This window comes from Pseudorasbora parva, chromosome 21 (assembly GCF_024679245.1).
Source record: "Pseudorasbora parva isolate DD20220531a chromosome 21, ASM2467924v1, whole genome shotgun sequence".
Lineage (NCBI taxonomy): Eukaryota > Metazoa > Chordata > Actinopteri > Cypriniformes > Gobionidae > Pseudorasbora > Pseudorasbora parva.
In genome coordinates this window covers 23,114,510-23,140,017 of record NC_090192.1, presented here as the reverse complement: position 1 = coordinate 23,140,017, position 25,508 = coordinate 23,114,510, and the positions used below count along the sequence as shown (strand labels likewise).

General features: G+C 39.5%; 1 protein-coding gene across 1 annotated transcript in view; it reads left to right on the top strand.

Moving 5' to 3' along the window:
• odad2 (outer dynein arm docking complex subunit 2) overlaps positions 1-21,963 on the top strand; it is a 74,309-nt gene extending 52,346 nt beyond the window's left edge. The window contains exons 16-20 of the mRNA XM_067429272.1: positions 446-688; positions 3,665-3,779; positions 6,893-7,081; positions 7,370-7,591; positions 21,550-21,963. Coding sequence (XP_067285373.1) covers positions 446-688; positions 3,665-3,779; positions 6,893-7,081; positions 7,370-7,591; positions 21,550-21,663 — 883 coding nt within the window. The 3' untranslated portion in view covers positions 21,664-21,963. The remainder of the gene's footprint in view (positions 1-445; positions 689-3,664; positions 3,780-6,892; positions 7,082-7,369; positions 7,592-21,549) is intronic.
• Positions 21,964-25,508: the final 3,545 nt, after the last annotated feature.

The window sequence follows — 25,508 nt, the reverse complement described above, 5'->3', positions numbered from 1 at the left end:
CTGAGAGGTGCCACAAGTTGGTTGACTCCATGCCACACAGATGTCAAGCAGTTTTAAAAAACTGTGGTCACACAACTAAATATTAGTTTAGTGATTCACAGGATTGCTAAATCCCAGGAAAAAAAAATGTTTGTACAAAATAGTTTTGAGTTTGTACAGTCAAAGGTAGACACTGCTATTTTTTTGAACACACCCCTTTCAACTAATTGCCCAATTGCACAGCCTTAAGAGCGTGCATATCATGAATGCTGGGTCTTGTTTGTTTTCTGAGAATCTACTGAACCTACTGGTAACTTGTTTGCCACGTAGCAATAAAAAATATACTAAAAACCTTGATTATTCTGGTTAGTCACATTGTACTGCTGTTATTTTGAACAAGACTGTATGCATTCTTTTCCTGGGCTTGCATATAAGTAATCTTTTTATTTTTATTTTTTTTTACCAGGTTTCAGGAGTATAAGGCACTGGAGATTCTGGTACGTCTGCTCACAGACCAACCTGAAGAGGTACTCGTTAATGTAGTGGGGGCTCTGGGAGAATGTGCCCAAATATCTGAAAACCTTGCCATCATCCGCAAGAGTGGTGGCATCAAGCCTTTGGTCAACCTACTCACTGGTACAAACCAGGCCCTTCTAGTCAACGTCACAAGGGCCGTCGGAGCCTGTGCTACTGACCCTGAGAACATGGCGTAAGTCTTACCTTAGATTGATTGATTTTAACTTTATTACACTCTAAAATATGTCCTTTGCAAGTCAAATAATAACGCTGTAAGTACTGTATAACTTTAACAGATTTCCCCTGTGCTCATATCAGACTGTTTTCATAGATTTTGGTATTACCTAATTAACCTGGATCCAAAACAGTTGTCCTAAAACAATCCAGCGGCTGACAATCCTCACAGTGTCCAAAACTGGCCCTGTAATCCTGTTACACTGTTGCCATTGGCTTGGTTTAGAATGACAAGGCATTGTTCTTGTTCTCTGTAAAAGATTCCATGTTCACCGCTTATGCAGCGGATCCAACAGGCCCAGGGTTGTACAATTTGAACGGGTTCCACACTCTACACATTCAGGGCGAGAGCCCTTAGCCCTGGTGCTGTAATTACAGAGCCCGGAGATCTGTGTTTACTCTACCTGCTGTGAGACTCATAGCTGTGGCCGGGGTGGAGGCCTTTTATTGTCTCAATGCGGTCAGTTTGTGTAAGCTGAAAAGCACTTCTGACAACGGCCATTTGGACTTGCTAAACAGAAACAGGCAGGAGAGCATAAGCACAGATGAGTATACAGAATGACTTTTTAACTTTCACTCTGTGCACTTGACTGCACTCTATTGAGTGTCATGCAATAAAAAGACTGTAATAGCAAAAAACATCTTTATATTGATTTTCTATCTTTGGCTGCATCCAAAAAAAATGCAACCAATGTAGTCCAATTGGCGAACTAAGTGTTATGAACCAACTTTTTTGTGAATCAAAAACATACAGTACAGTGTAGGTATAGTATAGTATGTAGTCTCTTTACTGAAAAAAAATCTCTTATCACAGGTTTGAACCGGTCTGAAACACTTGCTTTTTCCTATTTACAACATTAGTAGAGAGAGAATTTATTTCATATATAAGCAAAATTGACATTATAAAGGAAATGCACCCTAAGGAATCTGAATTAAATTAAACCGGAATTTAATCCAATTTAATCAAATCGATCGAATTGTTTACGTAAACTGAGAGCTTGTGATTGGGAATCACCTAAGGAAATCTGTATAAATACTCAGCCCTAGAGGTGGCATATGGTTAACAAACACAAAAACAAACATCATTGTCTTAAACATATGGAAAGCACAAGACTGCCATGTAATTCACACATTCAGAGAGATTTGAGTATTGGCCTTGTTGTATATTTAGCACATCTGACTCTCATTGCTTTTACAAGACTGTTATAGACTGCAGTCCCCTTCTTAATTAAGGCTGGACACAAATGAAGTGCGTTTTGTTCCCCTACTCTTCGGCACCCAAGCTCACACAGCCTTTGTCTGAAAGATTAATACGTTTATGGATGTGAGCAACCACAATGGTGTAGTAAAAGTCCACAAGGCTTGTTTTTGAAGAAATAAGGTCATTCATTTCATTTAACTATTTAAGTGACCAAGAACTTTAGTGCTGAAGATCTATGTAACAGCTCTTGGAGAACATGTTTTCTCATGCAATCTATATTTAAGATTTGTCTTGTTGTTCCCATTTCCTTGTAATTTTAAACAGAGAGTCTTTTTTGACTGTGCTTTAATTCCTTTGTGTTCCATGTTGATGGTTTATTTTGAGAATTAAACCGTAGTCTGCAAAGCAATTAGCATAGCTCGTATTGGATAACTGTTTTGGGGGGTTGTTTGTAGAACAGCATATTCAGGCCTGTTTCTGAAATTAAGACCAGTACAAAGAATGCACGATGGTCTGCCCAACACATGTTACAAAATGATGTGGAAATCTCAAAATGATTGGTCAGTTTGAAAACACATGGAAATATTTAATCTTTATTAATTCAGTCTGAATTTTCCATTGTTGTCAGACACATGGATTAGGTGCACAGATCCCAAACTATGAACTTCCACTGCTTTACCAGTCTAGGGACTGATTTCTAAGTACATCCTACTGCTCTAGTGTTGAGTGCATCTTGCCTGTTTAAGTGCAGGATTATGTCCTGCTCCTGAAGGATTTAGTGGCCTCTTAGGACAGCGTGGGGCTCTCCCTGTTATCATGCCTCTCAGACTGATTTATTATGAGGATGGGGTCGAGGGGTACGCTTGGTGTTGAGATGGATCTGACCAGTGCTTGGCCCAACCTCCGTTCAGTGGCGCCTCCCTTTGCGGCGTGGTTTAGCAATTATGACAGCATTGAATGTCGGCCTTGTCGCTGGATGCACACATGGGAAACAGGTTACATGTTATTTATACCTGACAAACGGACCGCACTGAAGAGTCATTTTCCCGTGCTTCCCAGAGTCTGACTAGATCCTTTAGTAGAATCATATCCACAGCATGAAATACAGCCTGTTCTTAAGTAAACCTCACTCAGAAGCAGTGAAATATAGAAAGACTTGTCTCTGAGAATGTTTGACTTGGAAAACTGACTTTCTCTGGGTTTTTTCCTCCTCCGAGTCGCCGACAGGAACAGAGTTAAACGTCGTGCTCTGTGCGAGTGTGTGTGTGTGTGTGTGTGTGTGTGTGTGTGTGTGTGTGTTCATCCACGGTTCTCTATAAATATCCACACTGACCTCCTAAAAGCATTGTACGGGTCAGCTTTCGGCCAGGCTGATGTGAACATGTTTGAATGCAGTTGTTGGAAGGTTTGGAAGGTGAGCAGGGGGTACCAGCGTGAGGAACTGTGCAGATGGGATGTGATGGGAAAGCCATGCTGAGCTGCTTTCTGATCTGCTACTGTTTCATCATCATAATGTTTTCATCATCACACCAGGAGGGATAGTCCGTTGCAAGAGCCAAACTAAACCCTGGGAAAAACAGACATATAAATATGTAGACGAATAAATGCATGAGCTTACACTGTACACTGCGTTGAAAACTATGTAATCACGGGTGAGAAATCAGTTTGTTGTATGCTTGGTGTGACATCTCTCACAGTATCCAGATGTGACAAGTTGTTATTCTTCTCACTCAGGACCATCGATCGTCTTGATGGTGTACGACTTCTTTGGTCTTTGCTGAAGAACTCCAATCCAGAAGTTCAGGCCAGTGCTGCCTGGGCCATCTGTCCCTGCATTGAAAATGCAAAGGTACATTTATTTATGCCCAGTTTCTTTTCCCCATTCATCTCCACCTGCAGTGTTTCACTAAACTGTATGTGAGAATCCTCATGTTATTATCTTCTTCTGTTGTTGATAATCTAATAGCATAGTGTTTTTTGGTGATGCCAAGTGTTAAAATTAAACAACTGAACACACTTAGTATTGTGCTATACCAAAGGAGGTAATGGGAGATTCAGTACCTGTATGGGCGAAAAGACAAAGTCCATGGTTGAATTTCATACACAATGTCGAAAGATTTGATCACTGAGGAAATTCTGAGTAGCTTCTCTTTCTATTGGACAGTTAAGGGAATGCATTTGTGTGCAGACCAATCTCTAAAACTCATTGAAAGCAGTGTAATTTATGTAAAACTTGACGTCAATGCTGATAGATGGAAGTGCAAAGTTTAATACCATTGTGGTATCGATACATACACAATACGAAGAACAAGAGATGCTAACAAAGCAGTCGGTCTCATCTATATATAGATTAAATCTCATAGCTGGCACAGCGCAAGTCTGCTTTCCTGAGCCTCTTGTGTAACGCATTAACACAAATGCATCATTGTTCCTGTAGATTATCAGCACAGTTACAAATAAAAGAACATTGTTTGTATAATGAATGTTTATTTTTTTTGTCTAAACAAACAGTTTTCTGCTTCTCTCTGGAAGAATTTCATTTTTTTTTCATTCTCTGTGTAGACCCCTGTGGCTAAAAACAATGAATGCAGGTTCATTTAATGTATTACAATAGTTCAGCAGCCCTTAGCATGCACATTTGGAGAGAGGAGAGTAAGGGTTGGTGGCAAGGACTATATGAAATGATGTACCCATCCACACCGGGAACCTGATCAGCTTCACAGCAGCAGTTATTTAGATAAAGCCCCATGTGGATTGTGTTAGCAGCTGCAGGGCCAGATTTATGAGAATCATGCTTGAGGAACCACATCTGGGGGCTTCAAAATCCCTACCAGCGCTCACAGCTGGTACTTACTATGAATCCTCTAGTGATTATGAGCTACTGTATGATTGTGCTTTGTTCCTTTACTGGTAGAGGATGTTCAGCATGTAGACAGCATGCTGTGCTGTCTGCTTTAATGAGGACTGTGCTTAACTATGCCAAAGAATCAAAGTGTGGTCACATTTGCCATTTTTGTGAAATTTTGCAGGCAAAAAGTTTATTTATTGTTTATTGTCAATTGTGGGGTATTAAAGCACAGCTCTCAAAGAAATCACTTTCAAACCAAGCACCTTTCTGTTGGTCAACATGGCAAATTCTTAGTTGCATTTTGAAATCTGTGTGACTGTATTGTGTCCGTGAAAATGTATTAAATGATGCTATGTTTACCGTTTTCATACCTGCAGTCTTAAACTGCTTCCGGTTTCTCTCTTTGAATGACGAATACAGACTACTGCCACCTGCTGGTATGGAGAGTTATTTCCTCTCAAGCAGGTGCAGAACATACGTGAGATTTGGCCATTGACTATAGTATTTAACAGAGTTTAAGCACAACAAGACACAACACCGTGGTTACGTGAGACAACAACACAATCGACTTTGTGCGACACTAGTTATTTTATGTTGCTTTAGATAAAAACATTTAACAAATGAATACATTTTAATATGTTATACTTCTCACTCACTCCCATTAATGCTATAATATGTGCAGTTCCCTAAATTGTATCTCTCATATTTACACTCTCAGCATCTTGTTCTTCCCCTTTTTCTCCCTCAAGCCTTTTCCTCTCCCTTTTCCAGCTTGGCTTACATTGGTTTTTGTACACTGTTTGTGTTTCATCCTTTCTCTCTCTTTCTCCCTCACTCTTCCTCCCTCTCTGCATGTCTGACTTCGTGCTGTGTTTGCTGATGTGGAACTTAGTTGGGGATGTTTTTGTGGGCCCTGGGTTGAAAGGGTTCCTCAGTGACCCTCCGCAGCTGGTGGCTCTGCCATACTTCCTCTTCTGCTCCCGCTTTTCTCTCTCTCTCTATTTCTCAGTGTTCATCAGTATTCCTGTACTGCCATTTCCTGTGTGAGACACGCTGCCGATTTCTTCCCTCTCCTCCCTGATCTTTGCCCAGACACACTAAACACAGAGCTCATCCTTTGGCATGACTTTAGAGGCTCCTCTCTGATGCTGATCTATGCACGCTTGACCTGTGCTGGGTCTCTGCTTCTCTTTCTGGGTCTGCAGGGTAGAAGGCTGCTTTTTACTGTGCTGTGTACAAGGGTTTATTAGGGTTAAACTGTGTTGTGGAATACAGGGTTATAGAGGGAAAGATTTTATTGTTCTCAAGAGAACCTCAGAGGACTGCACTTACAATAGGGTCAGGGACTTTAGACTTTAGGTTAGGAGGATCCAATTCAAACGGAGGTGAACTCAAGTCATGGTTGTGTCTTGTTGTACATGATTGAACAAAAGCAGCATAATCTCCATACTCCATAATCATTCCACAATACAAGAATGGCTTGTTTACTAAATGCTTGGCTCCATCTGATTTCAAAACCATAATGATATGCCTCTGTACCATCAATAAAGATATCACTGTACTATTTTATAATCGTTCTAAACAGCTTGGTGCCATGCTGGCATGATACATACCCTCTGGCATCATTTAAATGACTGAACTGGGACTAAAAGAGCAGCTAAAGTTGCCATTTCTGTGCGGCATGTGTATTTTTAATGCCCACTTTTCTACTGTGGTTGGCCCTCTGCTGCCAGTCATGACTTTGGCATGAACCTCCATGTGACCTAAGGCCTGTGGGAGAAAATGTGTCCTCTATAAAAATAACAAATGCACCTTTTCTCAGTCATATTTCCATTCTGAGGTGAGTATATTCTCTAGGTAGTGTGGACTGATTGAGTTTGACCTGTACAGGTTTTCTGTGTGACAGAATGAGTACAGACTTGCAGAATCTTTTAGTCTGTCTTACATCCCAAAGCATGCTGAAGTGTCTCCAAATGTAATAAGAGAAATGTAGCTATTCTCAATAGTTCAGTGAATGATTTCACATGATAAAGCACAACAATAGACTTCTCAGTCAGCCATTTTTTGTGTGCAATCAAAATTAATGACAGTGTCTTGTTTTCTCTGTGTTTCAGGATGCTGGGGAAATGGTGCGTTCTTTTGTGGGTGGTTTGGAGCTCATCGTCAACTTGCTAAAATCACAGAATAAAGATGTGCTGGCGAGCGTGTGCTCAGCCATTGCCAAAATTGCCAAAGATGTGGAGAACCTGGCCGTTATTACAGACCATGGTGTGGTTCCCATGTTGGCCAATCTCACCAACACTGTGAGTGCTGCTTCAGTCATGTTTCACACTGACAAATTCAGTTCTCTGGAATTGTCCTATAAGACCCCTATGAAATGCATGCATAGTCATTTCACAAGAGGTGTCTTAGAGGCATTTTTGTTATTCTAACAAAAGCCACTAGAGAACTTGTATAGACACCTTGTTAAAAAAATTGTTACTGAAAATAAATTTGTACAGTTGTAACCATATTGAAAATAAGTAACTATCACTCATTCTCATTTTATTTAATTATGTTTTCTCTTTCTCTCTTTTTGTGTGGATGGACAGGGGGACGATAAGTTACGGCGGTACCTAGCGGAAGCCATTGCCTGCTGCTGTATTTGGGGAAGTAATTGTGTGTCGTTTGGGCAGGCTGGAGCTGTAGCTCCACTGGTAGGCTACCTTCGCTCAAATGATCCATCAGTGCACCAAGCGACAGCCAGGGCTCTGTTTGAGCTGTCTAAAGACCCTAACAACTGCATCACCATGCACAAAAGTGGAGTGGTCAAGGTACTAAAAGTTCATACTCAATTTTTAGTTTTGTATGTTTGTATACCAATAAGCTACTTATACATATCCTTTATTGGATTGCTAGCTGCTAAAACCTCTCGATTGAGAGCTTTCTCCATAGTGCAAGCAGAGTTGGCACACGCCACTCGTAACGTGAAAACATCACTAATAAGCTTTGAAAGGATGTATTTCAAACTATTTTCAAGCAATGAGGGCTGGAGAACAAGGCATGTTCTCTTATTTTTCAAAAGTAGGACTGGGCTAACTGTCATGGGAATCCAGTAGAGCAAACAGCAGTGTGTATACTGAGCTTTGCTCCGCCACCCCCCAGTTACCCCCTGTGCCCTAGCATGCCAGGGCTGCTGAGCATTGAAAGGCTGTTGCGCGGGGAACGGTTGCTCAGCAAGCTGCTGGGAAGAAGGAGCAGAATGTGACTGTGGCACAACTTTGGCCAGGGCAGGCTGGTCTGGAGTGACAGAACACTGCTGGGATACTTTCTGAGTGGCATTTTCTGGAATCAACTCAATATGGCACTCAAATCAAAAGATACACTCGGTGTTAGACAACAATGCCTTACATGGTCTTTAAAACTTTCCGTAATAATTGCTCAATTTACAAGTAACTAAACAGATTTATGTGTTAGGTGTGATGTAGGTTTTATTGTAGTACTTACAGGGTTATTTAGGGAAAAATGCTCTCTGCTAATGCCAAAATTCAAGCATTTCAAGATGTGGATGTTAGAGTGACAGGTCTAGACTGCAACAGCTAAACTTAATGCATCAGTAACACTTTACAATTAATGTGTTAACTAACAATGAGCAAAACATTTGATAAGGTATGGTATTAATCTGTATTATTAGTTAATGTGCCCCTATTATGCTTTTTCAGATATTACCTCAGAGTTTAATATAGCTGTTTGTGAATGTAAAAGGTCTCAAAGTTTTAAAGATCAAAGTGCACAGCAAATAAAGTTATTGTCTCCCAAAAGAAAGAACCAATTCTGCCAAAACAAATCGTCAATAATTCCAATCTTATAATATACACATTGGATTGTTGATGGATGTACACTTGCTAATGTTGATGTAGAGGAGTTTACAGTTGCAACATCTCATAATGTACAACAATCTGAGTCAAATTTAGTTTGTTTAAAAAAAAAAAAAAAACGTCCTTGCAATGGATGTTCGGGTTAAATAACTAGTCATTCTAATGTTTCATCATCAGACTTGTGCTTGAATTTATATGGTAAAATCATTTCCATTGCTACTGTCTTTACAGTGTGTACTATTGCTGAGTTTAAGGAAGCTTCCGTAGCTGAAATTCAGTTAGCAGTGAGTGTTTCATTTATGACACGTTCTGTAAGTGGTCGACCAATCACAACAAACTGAGCCATTTGACCAATCAGAGCAGAGTAGGAAAGGCTGGGATGAATCATCAAACCAGTATTACGGAATTTTCAATCATTTATGATACAACGCTTCCCAGCCATTGACAGAATTTTCTGCCAATCCATGTTTTCACTGTTATACAGTAGGAGGTGCTATATATTCTGATATAGTACAGAATCTCAGAGATCAAAACTCAGGCAAAGAAGCAGCAGATATAAGGGATAGAAACATTGCTTATGCACGACGTGTAAAATAACATGATCATCAAACCAAACATAAAATAAAATGTCAACCGAGGAAGAGGTATATGACTGTAAACCTTTGCAGGTGATGATGGAAGCAATCTACTGCATCTATGTTTTGATCATCAATCTGAATTTGATCCAGGTGTGGATCCACACAGGATGGCCTGTGTGTTCCAGACGAGTTAATGCTGGTTCTGATTGAAAGGTTTCAGAATACACAGTGCATTGCAGTTTGTTGCCTATGGAGCTGCATAGCTGCAAACCAGTCAGGGTGCCCATGCTGACCTCTGTCCACCATCAAAAGTGTCAACAGTGGGTACGTGAGCATCAGAACTAGACCACGGAGCAATGGAAGAAGGTTGCTTGCTCTGAGGAATCACGTTTACTTTAGCATCACATAGATGGCCAGGTCTGCTTAACTGGGGAATATATGGCACCAGGATTAACTATGGGAAGAAGGCAAGCAAGTGGAGGCAGTGTGATGCTTTGGGCAATGTTCTGCTTGGAAACCTTGGGTCCTGCCATCCATGTGGATGTTTCTTTTTGACAGGTACCACCTACCTAAGTATTGTTGCAGACCACGTACACTCTTTCATGGAAAAGGTGTTCCCTGGTGGCCGTGGACTCTTTCAGCAGGATAATGCGCACTGCCACAAAGAAAAAAATGGTTCAGGAATGGTTTGAGCACAACGATTTTGAGGTGTTGACTTGACCTCCAAATTCCCCAGATCTCAATCCAAACGAGCATCTGCGGGACATGTTCAACAGACAAGTCTGATCTCACTTTGCAACTTACAGGACTTAAAGGATCTGCTGCTAACATATTTAGACACCTTTAGGGGTCTAGTGGAGTTTATACCTCACTGGGTGAGGGCTGTTTTGTTAGCAAAAGGGCAACACATTATGTTATGTCTTATGGTATATATCATGTTTAGACATTCAAACAACAAAATAATGTGTGGGCCATGACGTTTTTAGCAAATTATCAAAAATACTGGTGCTGAATTTTTTTGTTAAAGCTACACTGTGTGATATTTTCTCCCATCTAGTGGTGAAAAGGTATATGACCATCCAGTGAATAATTGTTTCTGCTCCTCTCAATTTCGATTTCGTTTCAACTCCTACGGTGGCCGATTTAGTCATGGCTTTCAGTTCGACCTCTTCGGTGAGTGTTGCGTCAACTCAAGTGATAAGGTAATTTTTGAAAACTATTATAATTTGCAGTTATTTAATTTACCAAATGATCTATGATCAAGTTAATCTATGTAAAATGAATAATAGAACTGAATAATAACCAGTTCATTGCTAACATCAGCTATCAGGTTCCCAGACGAATGCAAGCTCTTAGTAAAGTAACTTTTATCAGTGCTATCATTATTCTGTATATTGTACAACACCACTAGCGTAAGGCAAACAAATTATAATGCAATTAAAATATTAATCTCATGTTATCCGTCATAGAACACGGATTTATGTTATAAGGTAAACACTTTTTCATCATTGACGCGAGGAAAACTATCCTAGACGTCGTTCTAGTGTTATGCACAGCACACCATGATATAATTAGCCAAGCAACAATAAAACTTCCAATATACACAAATAGGCTGAATTAATATTACCTGTCGAGAAGAAAGCAGGCAATGTCGGCGTTCTTTTTAAAATCGTTGCTCCTCATGAGCTCTTTCCATCTTGGAAAGGCCACTCCAGTATTTACTTTTGTCTTGTTGATTTGCCCGTTGCGTTGCCGTCTTAATTCTCTTTTCCGCTTCCTTGGCGACTCTGATACATATCCTGCAATGTTACTAGGTCCCCGACCGGGGTCGAATTCGGTAATCAATTCCGGGACGTGGTTGCTTTTACACAGAAGGCGACCCGGCAATGTTCCGGGAATATTGCGGGTCCGACGTGCAGTGTGAAAGGGGCTTAAGAGTGATGATCCTCCATCATCATATAGCAGCCTCAAGCAATCCTCCTCTTCACATTCGACACGGTGCCATCGAGTGTAAAAACGCGAAAAGCGAAGCTTGAATTTACGGGTATGTCCCTCTTTGGCAAATGTACTTTCAAGATGGAGGAACAACATGGCGACCGCCATCCGAACCCTCAACACTTATGTATTTTCAATGGTATATTATAAAATTATGAGAATGCATTATTACTTGAAAGAAGTAAATATACATTAAAGAGCACATATATTTTTGAAAGAACTAAGTGATTTTAGCTAAGAATAAACTAAAAAAGTTACACAGTGTAGCTTTAAAACATTTAAATTACAGTTAAATGTATATTTCAAACATAACAATTAATGCCTATAGGAACATAGTAGTATTATTATTTTTTATATATATACTCACTTGTTTAAGTTCACTTAAGCAAACCTTACAAGTTGTGGTTCAAAACTAGTTTACTGAGAGTATACATCAAAGTCTACTTTCATAAACTAAAAAGTGTACTACAAGTATTTAACTAGTAAACTATCAATATATATGTGTGTTCACTTTTTGTATAGTGACAGTACAAATGAAAAAACGTAGTTGATAAAGTATAGGGTAGGATCAAATTTCTCTCTGTGGAAAAGAATGTGTGTAATACTCAAAGTTTGTGTGTTTTAACGTGTTTGTGTGTGGGTAGCGTGTGTATAAATGTATCGATACATGCACAGGTCCAAAGGCTCGATGTTTGCAAGCACATATGCTCATATGTGTACATTACAATAATGAACATGCTCCTGAAATTGTTATTTTAATTGTTATTTTCAGTCTCTCCCATTCACTTTCAATGGTAGGCTATTGTGACCATTTTTGACCATGCCTACTCTCAGATAAAGGAGGTCCACGATTAATCAGATTCAAACAGAAATACAAATCCAGTCCTAATTGAAAGAGAACAAGTTGACAAAAAGGTTGAATCCAAGACTGGGTGAAAATATGGTATAATGAGTGATTTATAAGCTATTTTTTATAGGCCGGTCATTTTTGACCGGGAACACCACAAGTGTGACTATGTGCCATATTTTTTACAAAACAAAAGTTTCAAAACAAAATTCCTGGTGAAACATTAGAGTAGACTAGTGTGATCAACAGTAGCCATTTTTTTCATTTTTTTTTTTTCATATTTCCAAATTTACACATAAATTATTTGTTTTTTACTCAAAAAATGAGATGCCTACTCTCAGATAAATGAGGCCCATGATTAATCAGAAGCAAACAGAAATATAAAACCAGTCCTAATTGAAAGAGAACAAGTTGACAAAAAGATTGAATCCAGGATTGGGTGAAAATATGGTATAATGAGTGATTTATAAGCTATTTTTTATAGTCCGGTCATTTTTGACTGGGAACACCACAAGTGTGACTATGTGCCATATTTTTTACAAAATAAAAGTTTCAAAACAAAATTCCTGGTGAAACATTAGAGTAGACTAGTGTCATACACAATATCAATTTTCTTCAGATTTGATTTAATATTTCTAAAATTATTCACAAATTTAAAAAAAAATTAATTAAAAAAATGAAATGCCTACTCTCAAATAAATTAGGCCTATTATTCAGATGCAAACAGAAATATAAAAAAATATATATAAAAAAATAAAAAAGTATGTATAATACGCCATAAAATGCGTATCATATGCACGCGAAAAACAGCGTGCCATAGACACGGCAAAATGAGTTTTGGCGTATACATTCCACGAGATTGCACACTCGTACTGTTTATACGCATTTTTGTGAGAATACCCTGGTGTAACAAGGTAACAAAACTCCCACAAAAAAGTAAGAAAATTTCCCAAAAAATTGTGAGATTTAGTTATACCCTTTGGGAACAAAGTCACTAAGTTTCAGTCCAAAGCGATAACATTAACTAGTATTTTCGGGGAAAAGAAAATCTTCTCCGGGTCAAATTGACCCGAACACCACATGAGGTGATAGAACTCTTTAATGTAACCTAGTGATTAGCATAACCCCTAAACAAGCTATTCCATGTTTAGAAAAGAGTTTCAAAATGTCACATTTAGGGGAAACAACAGCTTTTCACTGGTGCAGTACGGGACATCTTTTACATTATTTTCACTAAAAGATTTATAGTAGTACTTTAAGAGTATATATTACTACTCTAAGGTACTACTATGGCGCTTTTAGGGGTAGATTAGGTACTAAGTTGTCTATTTAAAGGGTACTGCCCCAGTAACAAATGTTGTACTTTAAGAGGTACTAATTTTGCACTTTTCTTTCTGACAGTGCAAGTCTAAGAGGTTTTATAGCCTTAACCAATAACCTACATTTGCTCAGACTGGGCTAAACCTAGACCCAAGATGCTCTCGTTCTGACAAATGTGCTTGTAGTAAACACTAGTGAACTACGTCTTCTTCAATAAAAGATGTATGACATTTTATTTTTGCCATGTACACTGTAATTCAGTTTGGGAGAAGAAAAAAAACATGTTTTGCCAATATTCAAATTTAACCACATTTTGCTTTCCAAATGAGATTTTCACATGAGAAAACTGTTTGAGAGCTCGTACATACAGTTAAAAAGCCTCCCCCACACCCCCAATAACAACTAGATATAAATTATGAGAGTGGTTGTCGGTTGCAGCCAAATATTTTTTCCCATGTTCCTTTAATGGTGTGCTGTAGTCTGATGTGCTGGTGCTGTGAATGTGGTTCAGCTCAGCCCATAATTGGAGGCTGGACTGAACATTGGGTGTTCCAAAAGAGTAATGTCCAATTTGCAAAAGTCGTCAAGGCGAATGTTTTTTTGCCCGGTTCAAGCAATGACAAAAACTGGACAGGATAGTGTGTTTGTGTCTGGGTGAGTTTGCATGTGTCTGCATGTGTTAAACCAACCAGCTTTCAATTGTGCCCTCACTTGTTCTGACTGACGTAGTTTCTGCTTCCACCTGAGCACAACCGTACATTTAAAATATGATATATAGGCTAATGTGACAGAAGACGTGTTAAAACAATATTTCCTACCATAGTTAATGGTTTCGAGAGAGAGTTTATCGGGGAACGATGTCTGCACTGCAGTCTAATTTATGAAGGGGTGTAAAACTCAAGACTGCCTCTTGCTATTATTGCAATCGTATTTCAGAGTCAGAAGCTCTGTACACCCAACAGCTTAGAGCTGTAATGATTTCCTTCGCTCTCTCTCCCTTTCTCACTTTGCATGCTGTGCCCTCTCAGACTTATGTTCTGTCTGTAACTTTGCTGCTTGACGTTCTTAATGGTGTAGAACTCAGTCCCCCAAGCTTTAGCAGAGGAAATTAAGCATTGAGAAGAAAATACTGCACACTGGAAAATACATTAGAGATGGTCTCAGCACCCTCCAGCCTCTCCAAATTCTGTCTTTACAATTTTTACACAAATTATTTAAACTAAAAAAAAAAAAAAAACTTTTATTATTCCATTTGAATATTTCATAAAATATGAAAGAACATTTTAAATTGGTTCTGAAACAAAAGCCTTTTGTGTTTTTACAAGCGTGTTACACCTCAAAAAACAGACGTATGAAAGTTCAGCCCGCTTGGGAACTACTGTAATATGGCTAGGGTTGCTGATCTCTGAAAGACACCGTTCAACATGTTGTGTGTATGAGCGCCCTGTAGCGTGTGTCAATTAAATGCTCCGTTTGATTTGACATGTTCGCTCAGTATCTCGCAGCTTTCATTCGGATGTGCCTCGCTGTGGCTGATGCTCAGAAAACTCTTTTCATCCGGTCTCTCTTTCCCTCCAGCACACCGCCTCAGCTTTGCAGATTGCTTGTTGAAACCATAAATCCTCGTAGACAGCTTTAGCTAGATTTTTCTATTAAAGAACCCCTTTCATAGGCAAAAATACCTTTGCGAGACAAATTACAAATACGAGCGTAATTATCAGCTATTTTCATCAGAGAGGATTCCAGCTGGTGCAAGTTGCCAGATCCTGGTATGTTTTGTGAGGCTTAGATTGTATTTTTTTGTGGACTGCGAACCTGTGCTTGCCATGTGTGAAAGTCCTCTGATTTTTCTACTGTTGTGAGCCTGTATGTTTTCCCTCCTGTCCTGTTTGTGTTTGAGAGAGAAAAAACGGTGTGCATGCAAATGAGCATAAATGTGCAAAATATGAAGCAGAAATGTAAAAAGAGCATGATTCAACCTCGACCTGTAAAAATATTCCATACGTTTCCTTTTAGTCATGGTCTGTGTGTAGCAGGTTAAAGCTGTTGTGGGTATGGCAAGCAGATGACGTCCTTATACACACTCAGGGTATTCAGTCTCCTTTTACTTCTCTCTCTCTCTCTCTCTCTCTCTCTCTCTCTCTCTCTCTCTCTCTCTCTCTCTCTCTCTCTCTCTCTCTCTCTCTCTCTCTCTCACTCACTAAGCGCTCTGATCTGGCTACTGTAGCATGTGTCTGGAGTTTGCAGTGTTTTATGTCTTGAAACAGCATGACTCGACCCTCTGTTTCGTCTGAGGCATGGAATGCAGGGTATACTCAGGTGTGAGAGTAGAAAAAGTTTTAAGAGATGTGTTTAGATGACATGAACAGCCTCAAAAGACCAGGGCTTTTCACACTTGAAATAGTTAACCCTGGATCATTCTAAACCCTGGGTATTTATAAGCTACCATTCCTATTTTCTTCTTATTTTCTTATTTTCATATTTGCATTGTCTATCAAGTTTATATTTAATGTTAAAATTAAACGATCTCTTCGAAATCATTTAATTTTAACATTTTTCCCTGCTGTACAGCATGAAGTGTTTGTTTGACTGTACAAGACACGTGAATATGAGGAATGCGATTGGCTTTATGTGGCTAAGCATCTAGCCGTAACATTCTAATACTGTATTGTTTCACATTCAACAAGTTTGGCACGCAATGTGGGGTTAAGGCATTATCCCTGCACTGTAGCTGGGTTGCATAACCCAGGGTAAAAAAAAAAGCAATACTAACCCCACTTCTAAATTCCAAGTGTGAAGCGTTCCTTTACCTGGGTATAAAACAGGGTTTAGAACAATGATAATGAGGTTAGAAGCAATGTGAAAAGCCATTTTCTTGTTTCATTCTTCTTTCGGCTGTTCCCATTAGGGGTCGCCACAGCGAATCATCTGCCTCCATCTAGTCCTATCCTCTTCTCTCAGACCGACTACCTTCATGTCCTCCTTCACTACATCCATAAACCTCCTTTTGTTTGTTCTTGTTTCATTAGCAAGTCATATTTTTTTAATGATACCAAGAATGATACAAAGGGTAAATGAATACACTGAGGGGTTGAGTCGATTGGAAAAAAAAAAATGAAAGGAAAGAAGAGATACATCTTCTGTTGCTTAGATGTCCAAAATCAGTTTAATTTTGTGTCACAAGCTCTTGTTTAATTTCACAATCACAATTTATGGATTAATGTTGATTATATTTCAATTAATTTCACTATATTTTAATTGTAATGTAATATAAATATTAAATGTAGATTTTTTTTTTCTTTGACAAAAATTGGAAACTGGTTGCCTTGGTCACAAACTGAAATAACTAAGTACTAAAGCTGAAATAAGTGTTTTACTGAAACTGATATAACACATTTGTATTTGTTTACTAAAACTGAAACACATCTGTTGTTTGATTATTTTGTGATCACAAGAACAACTCCACAGGCCATTCAGGACACAAGCCATTTATAAACTGGGTCCTATAGTCCCTCAGTGGTGTGAATGGAGAAGGAAAGTGCAATATCTAGGACAGAGTGAGGGTAGAGGACAAGAACAAGAAGAGGCGGGTGAACGGGGGGCTTTTCTCCTCAGGAAACGGCAGCTTACCACTGCTGCACTTAACACCGCAACACCTACATGCGTGACATAGCGTGTGTGTGCAAGCATGCGTACATGTGTGAGAACTTATGTACATGTGCTTGTGCTGAAAGAGAAGCCTGGGAAAACATGTTTTCCTTCTACCTTCCTGGAGGTCAGGATCCTCCCGTTCTTGCGGCATATAAGACAGAAGAAAGTCTTAGAGGCTCTCGTTCATTTTTCAAACATGAGGCAAGTTATCATGTTACTGAGGTTTGGGAGTATTTAACAAGTGGGCTATTATAGTCTGTTCAGAAACCAGCTGGGAGAGAAGAGAGGGGCAGGGGTAGACAGAGAGCAGTGCTTATCTGAGGCTCCGCTCCAGGCCCTAGGAGCCCCTGTCTGGCCACGGCTGAATAACACTCTATGAGTTCTGGCAAATGGTGGCTGACCCTGTCGCGGGCATCCTCTGACTGCTCACAAAAGCAGCTTGTCTGAACGTGTTGGCATGTTGCTGCGGCCTCGTGCTTGCATCCGTTCGCCTCTTCGAGGTTTTTGGGACCTATTTTAAAAACGGCAAATACAGCTGAACATGATAACTGATACATTCAGACTGCTGAAATTATGTTTAGAACTTGGAAGCGGTTTTAACAAATAAAGACTACTGGAGGAGAGACGCTATCGAAGCTGTTGGTTTCCCAGTTTTTTGTGTATGTCAGTTCAGTTCAGGAATCTGGTGGAGCTTACAGATAGAATTGTCTTTCCATCTGTTTATTCTTCACTATTGAACTTTTAGCAGGGAATTTTGAGAATGTCTTGCTTGTCTGTGCCTTGGCTCAGTGTTGTCTATATAAACTTAGTGTGTGTATGTGTGTGTGTGTATAACATGAAAAGAGATCAAACTTTGCTCTAACACAATTTATGCTGATATTGGCTGCCAAATCCACAACACAGATACTGTTTTAGACAGAATTTTAGGGATGTACTGTACTTTATATTGGTGTCAGTATTAGAGTTTTTTGTTGCCCTTTATTTCACAGTACATGCACTTCCGTTTACTTACAGAAGAAAGTAGTGTGTAATATAAGGTAACTATTTGGGTTAAGGTTAGGTTTAGGGGTAGGTTCATGGTTAGTACTTAGCTATTAAATTTAATAACATGCTACCAGGTTTTGGTTTTATTTGTGGTGATATTGGATATTTAATAGTTCATCACTTTTTGTGACTTTTAATGCTCACTTAAAGTTAAATCACTCTCCAACGGATTCACAGACGAGGCATAAGTCTGGTATCATAAAGTGCGTATCATATGCACGCGAAAAACCGCGTACCATGTGCACGCCAAAACTAATGTAGGCATATAATTCCATGAGATTGCACACTTGTACGATTTTTACGCATTTTCATGAGATCGGGCTCCGGCTGCATCCGAAACCTGGAAAATGCTGCCTTCGGAGGATACATATTAAGGCAGGAAGGCATCAAGCCACGTCTGAATCTAATGTTTACTTCACTTCCTGTCTCCTGAGATGCCTTCATCTGATGGATTTTTGAAGGCAGTATGCATGTGTCCTTCACTGCCTTTGATATCCCACAATCCTGTGCTTTCCATTCAGTGACAGTTGTGCTGGGGAAAAGAATGGTGTCCGAGAGTTGTGTTTGCTGGTCAGTTTGTGTCTAAATGTATGTTTTTTTTTTACCAATATTTTCCACTTCTGATGTCATTTCTAGCGAGAAATGACGAATGTAGTAATTTAAGGGTGCTTTCACACCTGCCTCATTTAGTTCGGTTGAATCGTACTAGAGTTCGTTTCCCTCTTTGGTGCGGTTCGTTTGGTCAGGTCTGAAAGCAGCAATCGCACTCGGGTGCGCACCAAAAGCGGACCAAACAAGCGTACCGAGACCTCCTTGAAGAGGTGGTCTCGGTATGCTTTCAAACGAATTCTGGAGCGGTTCGTTTGTGGTGAGAACGTGATCCGACCTTGAACAGAACCAACTGCAAAAGTACTGATCATTTTTGGACTTCACCAGCTGCTGTAGTTAGCTGCGCTGACACTGTGTGCATGACATTATTACCTGATAGATCGTTGGAAATATTTTTGGGAAGATGAGCATGTCAGTTAAGAATAATTAATGCACGCCTCCGCTTGAAGTGACGAGTGATGCGCGGTCGTCGTCTGCAGTGCATTAGAACGTTGTTTTCACGTCGCATCCGCGCTTCATTATAGAAATGTATTGTTTGCATACTGTGGTACTTGCATACACGGACAAAACTAGCCCGCGCAGTTGTCTCTCCATAGTGTTGTGTAGTTTGCTGGCTTTTCCTCTTCTGTTGGAATTTTCCCACACATAAATTCTGACCAATCGAAAAGCAGTTTAGGAAATACGCCATGGCCAATGAGTAATGTGGATGTAGTCACGTGCCTGCGTTTTGGTTCGTTTCAACTGGTTCGGACCAAAGCAATCAGTGTGGTGTGAAAAGGAACCAAAAAAGCTGAAAAATGCAACAATGTATAATTGTTTGCCCTTGGTCCGGACCAAATGAACCGAACTAGAGATGTGAAAGCACCCTAAATGTGTTTAGTTCTCACCAAAGCTCTCTCTATTTTGCTGTAGATCATTAAAGTGTTACACTGCCTTAGAAGTCTGTCCGAAATCAGTTTTGTGAGGTGCCTTCGTGCACAAAATGCTGCCTTACAAGTCATTGTCTGATAAGGCAGTGAGGCAGCAGCCTAGGTTTTCGGACGCAGCCAGCATGTCAACATCAACATCAGTTGAGGGCTGCAACAACAACTTTTAAATGACAATATCCTGGCTGGACTACTGTTGTCAGTGATATAAGTATGTGAAATTAACATGATCTAGTGACATATTAGGGCCGTTGTTTGATTAACTGAAATACATTTCTTACAGTTCTTTTAAAATATGTCAGTGCCATTGTTTTGTCTCAAGATGCACATCAGTAATGTATTTTTTCTAAGCAGAGTGTATAAAAGCTACTTAAATGTCCCACTTGTCAATCTGCCAAACTGCTGAAATCACGTGACATTGGCGATCCAAATCATGAATCAATCCGCTGATTCATCACCATTTGATTCTTTATTTGAGGTTTGAAAACAAACGTGGAAGAGAAGATGCTGAATAAAGCTGTAGTTTTTGCTATTTTTGGACCAAAATGTATTTTCGATGCTTCAAGAGATTCTAACTAACTAACTGATGTCACATATGGACTACTTTGATGATGTTTTTATTTCCTTTCTGGACATGGACTTAAACTGTGTTCCGAAGATGAACGGAGGTCTTACGGGTGTGAGTCATTAATGATGTAAATTACATTTTTGGGTGAACTAACCCTTTAAGCATTAGAATAAAAAAGACAGGGGGTTCTTAAGAGTCCTGGGAGTCTGATTTGAACAAGACCTGCTTGGTGAAGTAAAACATCTGGCCTAAATGTGCTCCCAGCATTGTACTGGATGAGACTCAGTGAATGACCTCCTATTGGTACTGCAGTGAGGGACACTACCAAACAGATTTAGAATACTTGTTGTGCCAGTGTGTTTGCCCACAGTTTGTGTTTATTTAGGTTTATGAACACAACTCTACTCATTTTTCTTTCTTTCTTTCTTTCTTTCTTTCTTTCTTTCTTTCTTTCTTTCTTTCTTTCTTTCTTTCTTTCTTTCTTGCTTTCTTTCTTTCTTTCTTTCTTTCTTTCTTTCTTTCTTTCTTTCTTTCTTTCTTTCTTTCTTTCTTTCTTTCTGTCTGTCTGTCTGTCTGTCTGTCTGTCTGTCTGTCTTTCAGTGTGTCAGTCTCTCCTCCCTTTACAGAAAAACAACTGCAGTGTACCATGTCGTTTAACTTAACCACAGTGTGGCATTGGCACAAACTCTACCCCTTAGGTTCACTTTGTGTGACAGTATAATATCTCTGGCTATATATTAAAATGTTTCCTTCTGTTGTACAATGAATGTTCTGGAAAGTGGTCTTTTTTAGAGTCAGGGAACCCATTTTTGAAACGGATCAAAAGAGGCGAGTTACACAAGGTTGAAGTGAAGGGATCTGATATGACCTTTGATCTGAGGGAGGGTTCGGCCAGGCTGTGTGGTTTAGTGCATGGCCAAATGTTCAGAGGAGAGTGTATAAACAACTACTAAACCTATTCATAACTGTAACAAACACAATTCCGCTAATATACTGATTCGCATGAAAGATCTGTGCCATATTCTCACTTTCTACCTCTCAACATAACTAAACGCACAAACACACTGATATGTGAGTTAATGAGCCGGCGCAGTGCTCTGCCATCCAGTAGGCAGCGAGCCTTGGCAGCCGCAGGAGCTGTAAACTCCTCTGGCAAAAGTTTGCAGTGTGCAAACAGTTGCATTTATAGCTTAATAACAGATTAGATGTCTCCTTCAAGCCCCAGGAAAGAACTGCTTGTAAGAGGCCTTCGTGAATGACTGTTATTGTAGCTATGTGGTTTTCGTTCTGTCTAATGAAAGGAGAATGTTGGCCAGCGTTTTCATTATTGGATTGTTATGATGGCTGTTTCTGACATGTTCCTTTCTTCGTCACAGCTCCTGCTCATCATGATCGGATCCACAGACGAGATCCTACAGGAGGCGGCAGCCAGTTGTGTGGCCAACATTCGACGCCTGGCACTGGCCAACGACAAGGCTAAATATGGGTAACCGCAAGCAATACAGATATCTTCCACCCAATCTCACCCGAAGAGGGCAACTAATTTGTTACCTTTTACCCCCTTGTATCCACTCAATGAGTATAAATGGATCAGCTGTGATGAGCAATGTGTGTTTATTTATATTTTACTTCAGCTCTGTAATTACAGGAAGCATTTAGGCAAAGCTAAACATGACATTAATTAATTCTTTGGAGTCCACGTAAACCTGGCTCACCCCTGTTTCAGCATTTTCCCTCAATTTCCTCATCACAGGATCTAATTTTAACAATAACAATAAATGCTTTTTTTTTCTTCTATGTGTGTACGCACCAAATGTTCCACAGTTTGTGTTCTCTGAAATGGTTTAGAGCATGAATACAACACATTCACAAATGCAGCAGGTACTGATGTCCACATGTCTGAATAAAAGGCACATCTGGTGATGTGACTTTTGTTTAAAAAGTTCATGCAACCCTGTAATTGAAGACTGCTTACTGATTAAAGCAGAAGCACTCACCACATTTTATTCCTCTCTCACTCTCTCTCTCTCTCTCTCTCTCTCTCTCTCTCTCTCTCTCTCTCTCTCTCTCTCTCTCTCTCTCTCACACACACACACAAACACACACATGCTCATAAACACAATAATTATGAAGACTGCATACACAAACATTTAGAGAAAATAAAACCAAGAAAACACACTTACACATGATTTGGTGATAGTTTCAAGCAGACAAAGACAGTCCCAATAATGTGAAAGATTGCTCATAAATTCAATCAACAGTGACATGAATGGGCACACTGCTTGGAGAATTTGGAACAGTGCAGTAGCAGGTCCCTTCTGAGTAAATACGATTTTGTGCATAATTGACGTGCAGCAGTTCCCTGATGGGATGGAGTATTTTGCATTATTATTTGTTATTGAAAAAATATGGTGATGGCTCCACTCAATGTCCTCATTAATTTTGCCTGTTAAAAGTAGGAGCGTGTATGAGGAAAATGAGACCACCTCAACAGTACAGCAGCAGCGTGTCTTTTGCTCAGACAGCCCCATAAAATGTAATCCTTAAAAATAATCATGTTTTATATTATCGGCATGAATCCAATGTCCAGTACTTTCTCTACCAGATATAATGAAGTCAAAACAACAAAACAAGCAAATATACAATTACACAACTAGTGGAACAGACAGTGGAAATTTGTCATATAACGTATTTGACTCAAATGTCTAATATCAAATGTGCTGCACTGTAAAACGTTTTTACCTGATCTGAACCTGAATCTTGACTTTAGTTGGTGTAACCTACTGTAGATTAGGAAGTAGAGATTAATCTTTTTTACTAAAATAAAATCGTCACTTTTATTTACACTCACCTAAAGGATTATTAGGAACAGCGTGTTTGACCCCCTTTCGCCTTCAGAACTGCCTTAATTCTACGTGGCATTGATTGAACAAGGTGCTGAAAGCATTCTTTAGAAATGTTGGCCCATATTGATAGGATAGCATCTTGCAGGAGATTTGTGGGATGCACATCTAGGGCACGAAGCTCCCGTTCCACCACATCCCAAAGATGCTCTATTGGGTTGAGATCTGGTGACTGTGGGGGCCATTTTAATACAGTGAACTCATTGTCATGTTCAAAATACAGATTTCAGCTTTGTGACATGGTGCATTATCCTGCTGGAAGTAGCCATCAGAGGGTGGGTACATGGGTACAACCTTTTATAAATCGTTTATTCTTTTTCTAAACCTTATGTCCGCGTGCAGAACTGACCATGATAAAGTTTTAGCTCCTGTACATGATTAGCATACTCCCCTTCAGACTCTCTGTTGACTGGGTGCACCCGAAACCTTCTTTTTGGGGCGGCAGTGGTTCAGTGGTTCATGTAGATTGTCTACAAACCAGAAGGTTGGTGGTTCAATCCCCGGTTCCACCTGACCAAGTGTCGAAGTGTCCATGAGCAAGACACCTAACCCCAGCTGCTCCCGACGAGCTGGATGGCGCCCTACATGGCTGACATTGCCGGTTGTTGTTTGAATGGGTGAATGTGAGGCAAAAATGTAAAGCGCTTTGGATAAAAGCGCTATATAAATATAAATGCAGTCCATTTACCATTTTGGTCTTTTAAATAAAACGAAAAGCTCATCTTCACTGTCTGTGTTTTCTCAGCTGATGCAGCGAATGTTTTGGAATGTTGGAGCTCTGAAACGTCGCAAAGTCATGTCGTGGCTGATGTGAATGGTTTTGACGCAAAATATTCGCATACAAAATATTCGCTTATTCGCTTTGCTTTTTCGTTATGTGTCCGGTGTGAAAGGGCCCTTAAACAGTGTCAGTGCAGTCACATCATTAATAATGTCTCAATTCCATAGACACACAAACACAAAGTTAATCAGAAAAAGAAGCCGATGGCACTAATCCAAACATGAAGACATAGGAAACACAGGAGACGCAACAGCTTTACACTGAGGTTTAAAGACAATGACCGATAAACAAGGGGTGCTTCTCATTTCTTAATTGTACATCCCGTTTTCTTCCCTTGCTTCTTTTCCTCATGCCTCAGGTCCACCCCCTTAGGATGCAAGGGAAGGATGCACCTGTGTATCCTCGCTCATGACTCCTCATGATGCAATTAGAGAATTTAGATGATCATCAAGATGGCAGAGTTTGATCTGTTTCCATGTCACTGGTTTGAGGACGTAGGAGCGAGGAAATGAGGAAGCATGAAAATTGAGTATTGAAAGGCACCCAAAAGCCCTATTCGGACATTAATTGTTTCTCGTGGGGTCGTAATGTATTTTTATAATTTACCGGGGCTAGTCTGTGCATTTCATTGCTGTCCGAATTCAGAATGTCAGTGTTTTTCTCCCGCCACCCATATAAAAATCCCCAGCCGAATTACCTACTGTTTTTTTGATAAACACCAAGGTCATGTGGTAATGTAATTGCCTTTTCAAGTTTTCAAGAAAAGATTGCTTCAAAATGAACTGTTTATATCCTTTTTGACCCCTGCAGAGCACCGCATCGTTGCGCTTCGCAATATGGATGCATTTTAAAAATCTAGCCTACAATTTTATTACTAAAATGCTGGAAAGTATTTACAAGAACAATTTTTCATCACCGCTCAAAAGATAAAAAGAAGAAAAACACGTAAACATGTGAAATGAGCCGTTATTATGGCAGTAATTAATGTTATAAATTTGTAGCATTCTATTAACTTAATTCCATTCATTTCCACATTTTAAAATGACATCTTCCTATTTTTAAACAGGATATTTAAATAATTAAATAATTCATAATTTCCTATTATTAAATGAAATATGATTTTATTTTTATTATTCCAAGCATATGGCATTTTTACAGCAAACGATCATTAGACTGACCACGTGAGCATGCTCACAGGTGCGCAGAATAACAAAACTCGCTCCTCCACTGGGAATAAATCCCCATCCGAATGCACAAGTTTTGTCACTGAGGTGGCATGCAAATGTATTTTTACGAACGTCCACATGAGAAACAATTACCGTCCGAATAGGGCTAAGGACTGAAATACAGGAGTATAAATACACTAGGTAACAAGGAACAAGTTAAGGTGATTAGTCATCATAGTAACTAATAAGGGCAAATAGGAACAAACACAACCCTGAGGCAAATAGGAACAAATATGAACAAATACTGGATCAAATATATTGCTCATTGTCAGTTAACGTTAGTTAATTCATTGTTATCCTTATTGTCATCTTACCCGTATTTATGCGGGAGGGAGCAGGACAGCATCTTGCAGAAGCGGGACTAAAAAATGAATCTTGTGCAGACATCATCTACATCAGAAGACTCGTAAAAAGTCATTGGCCAC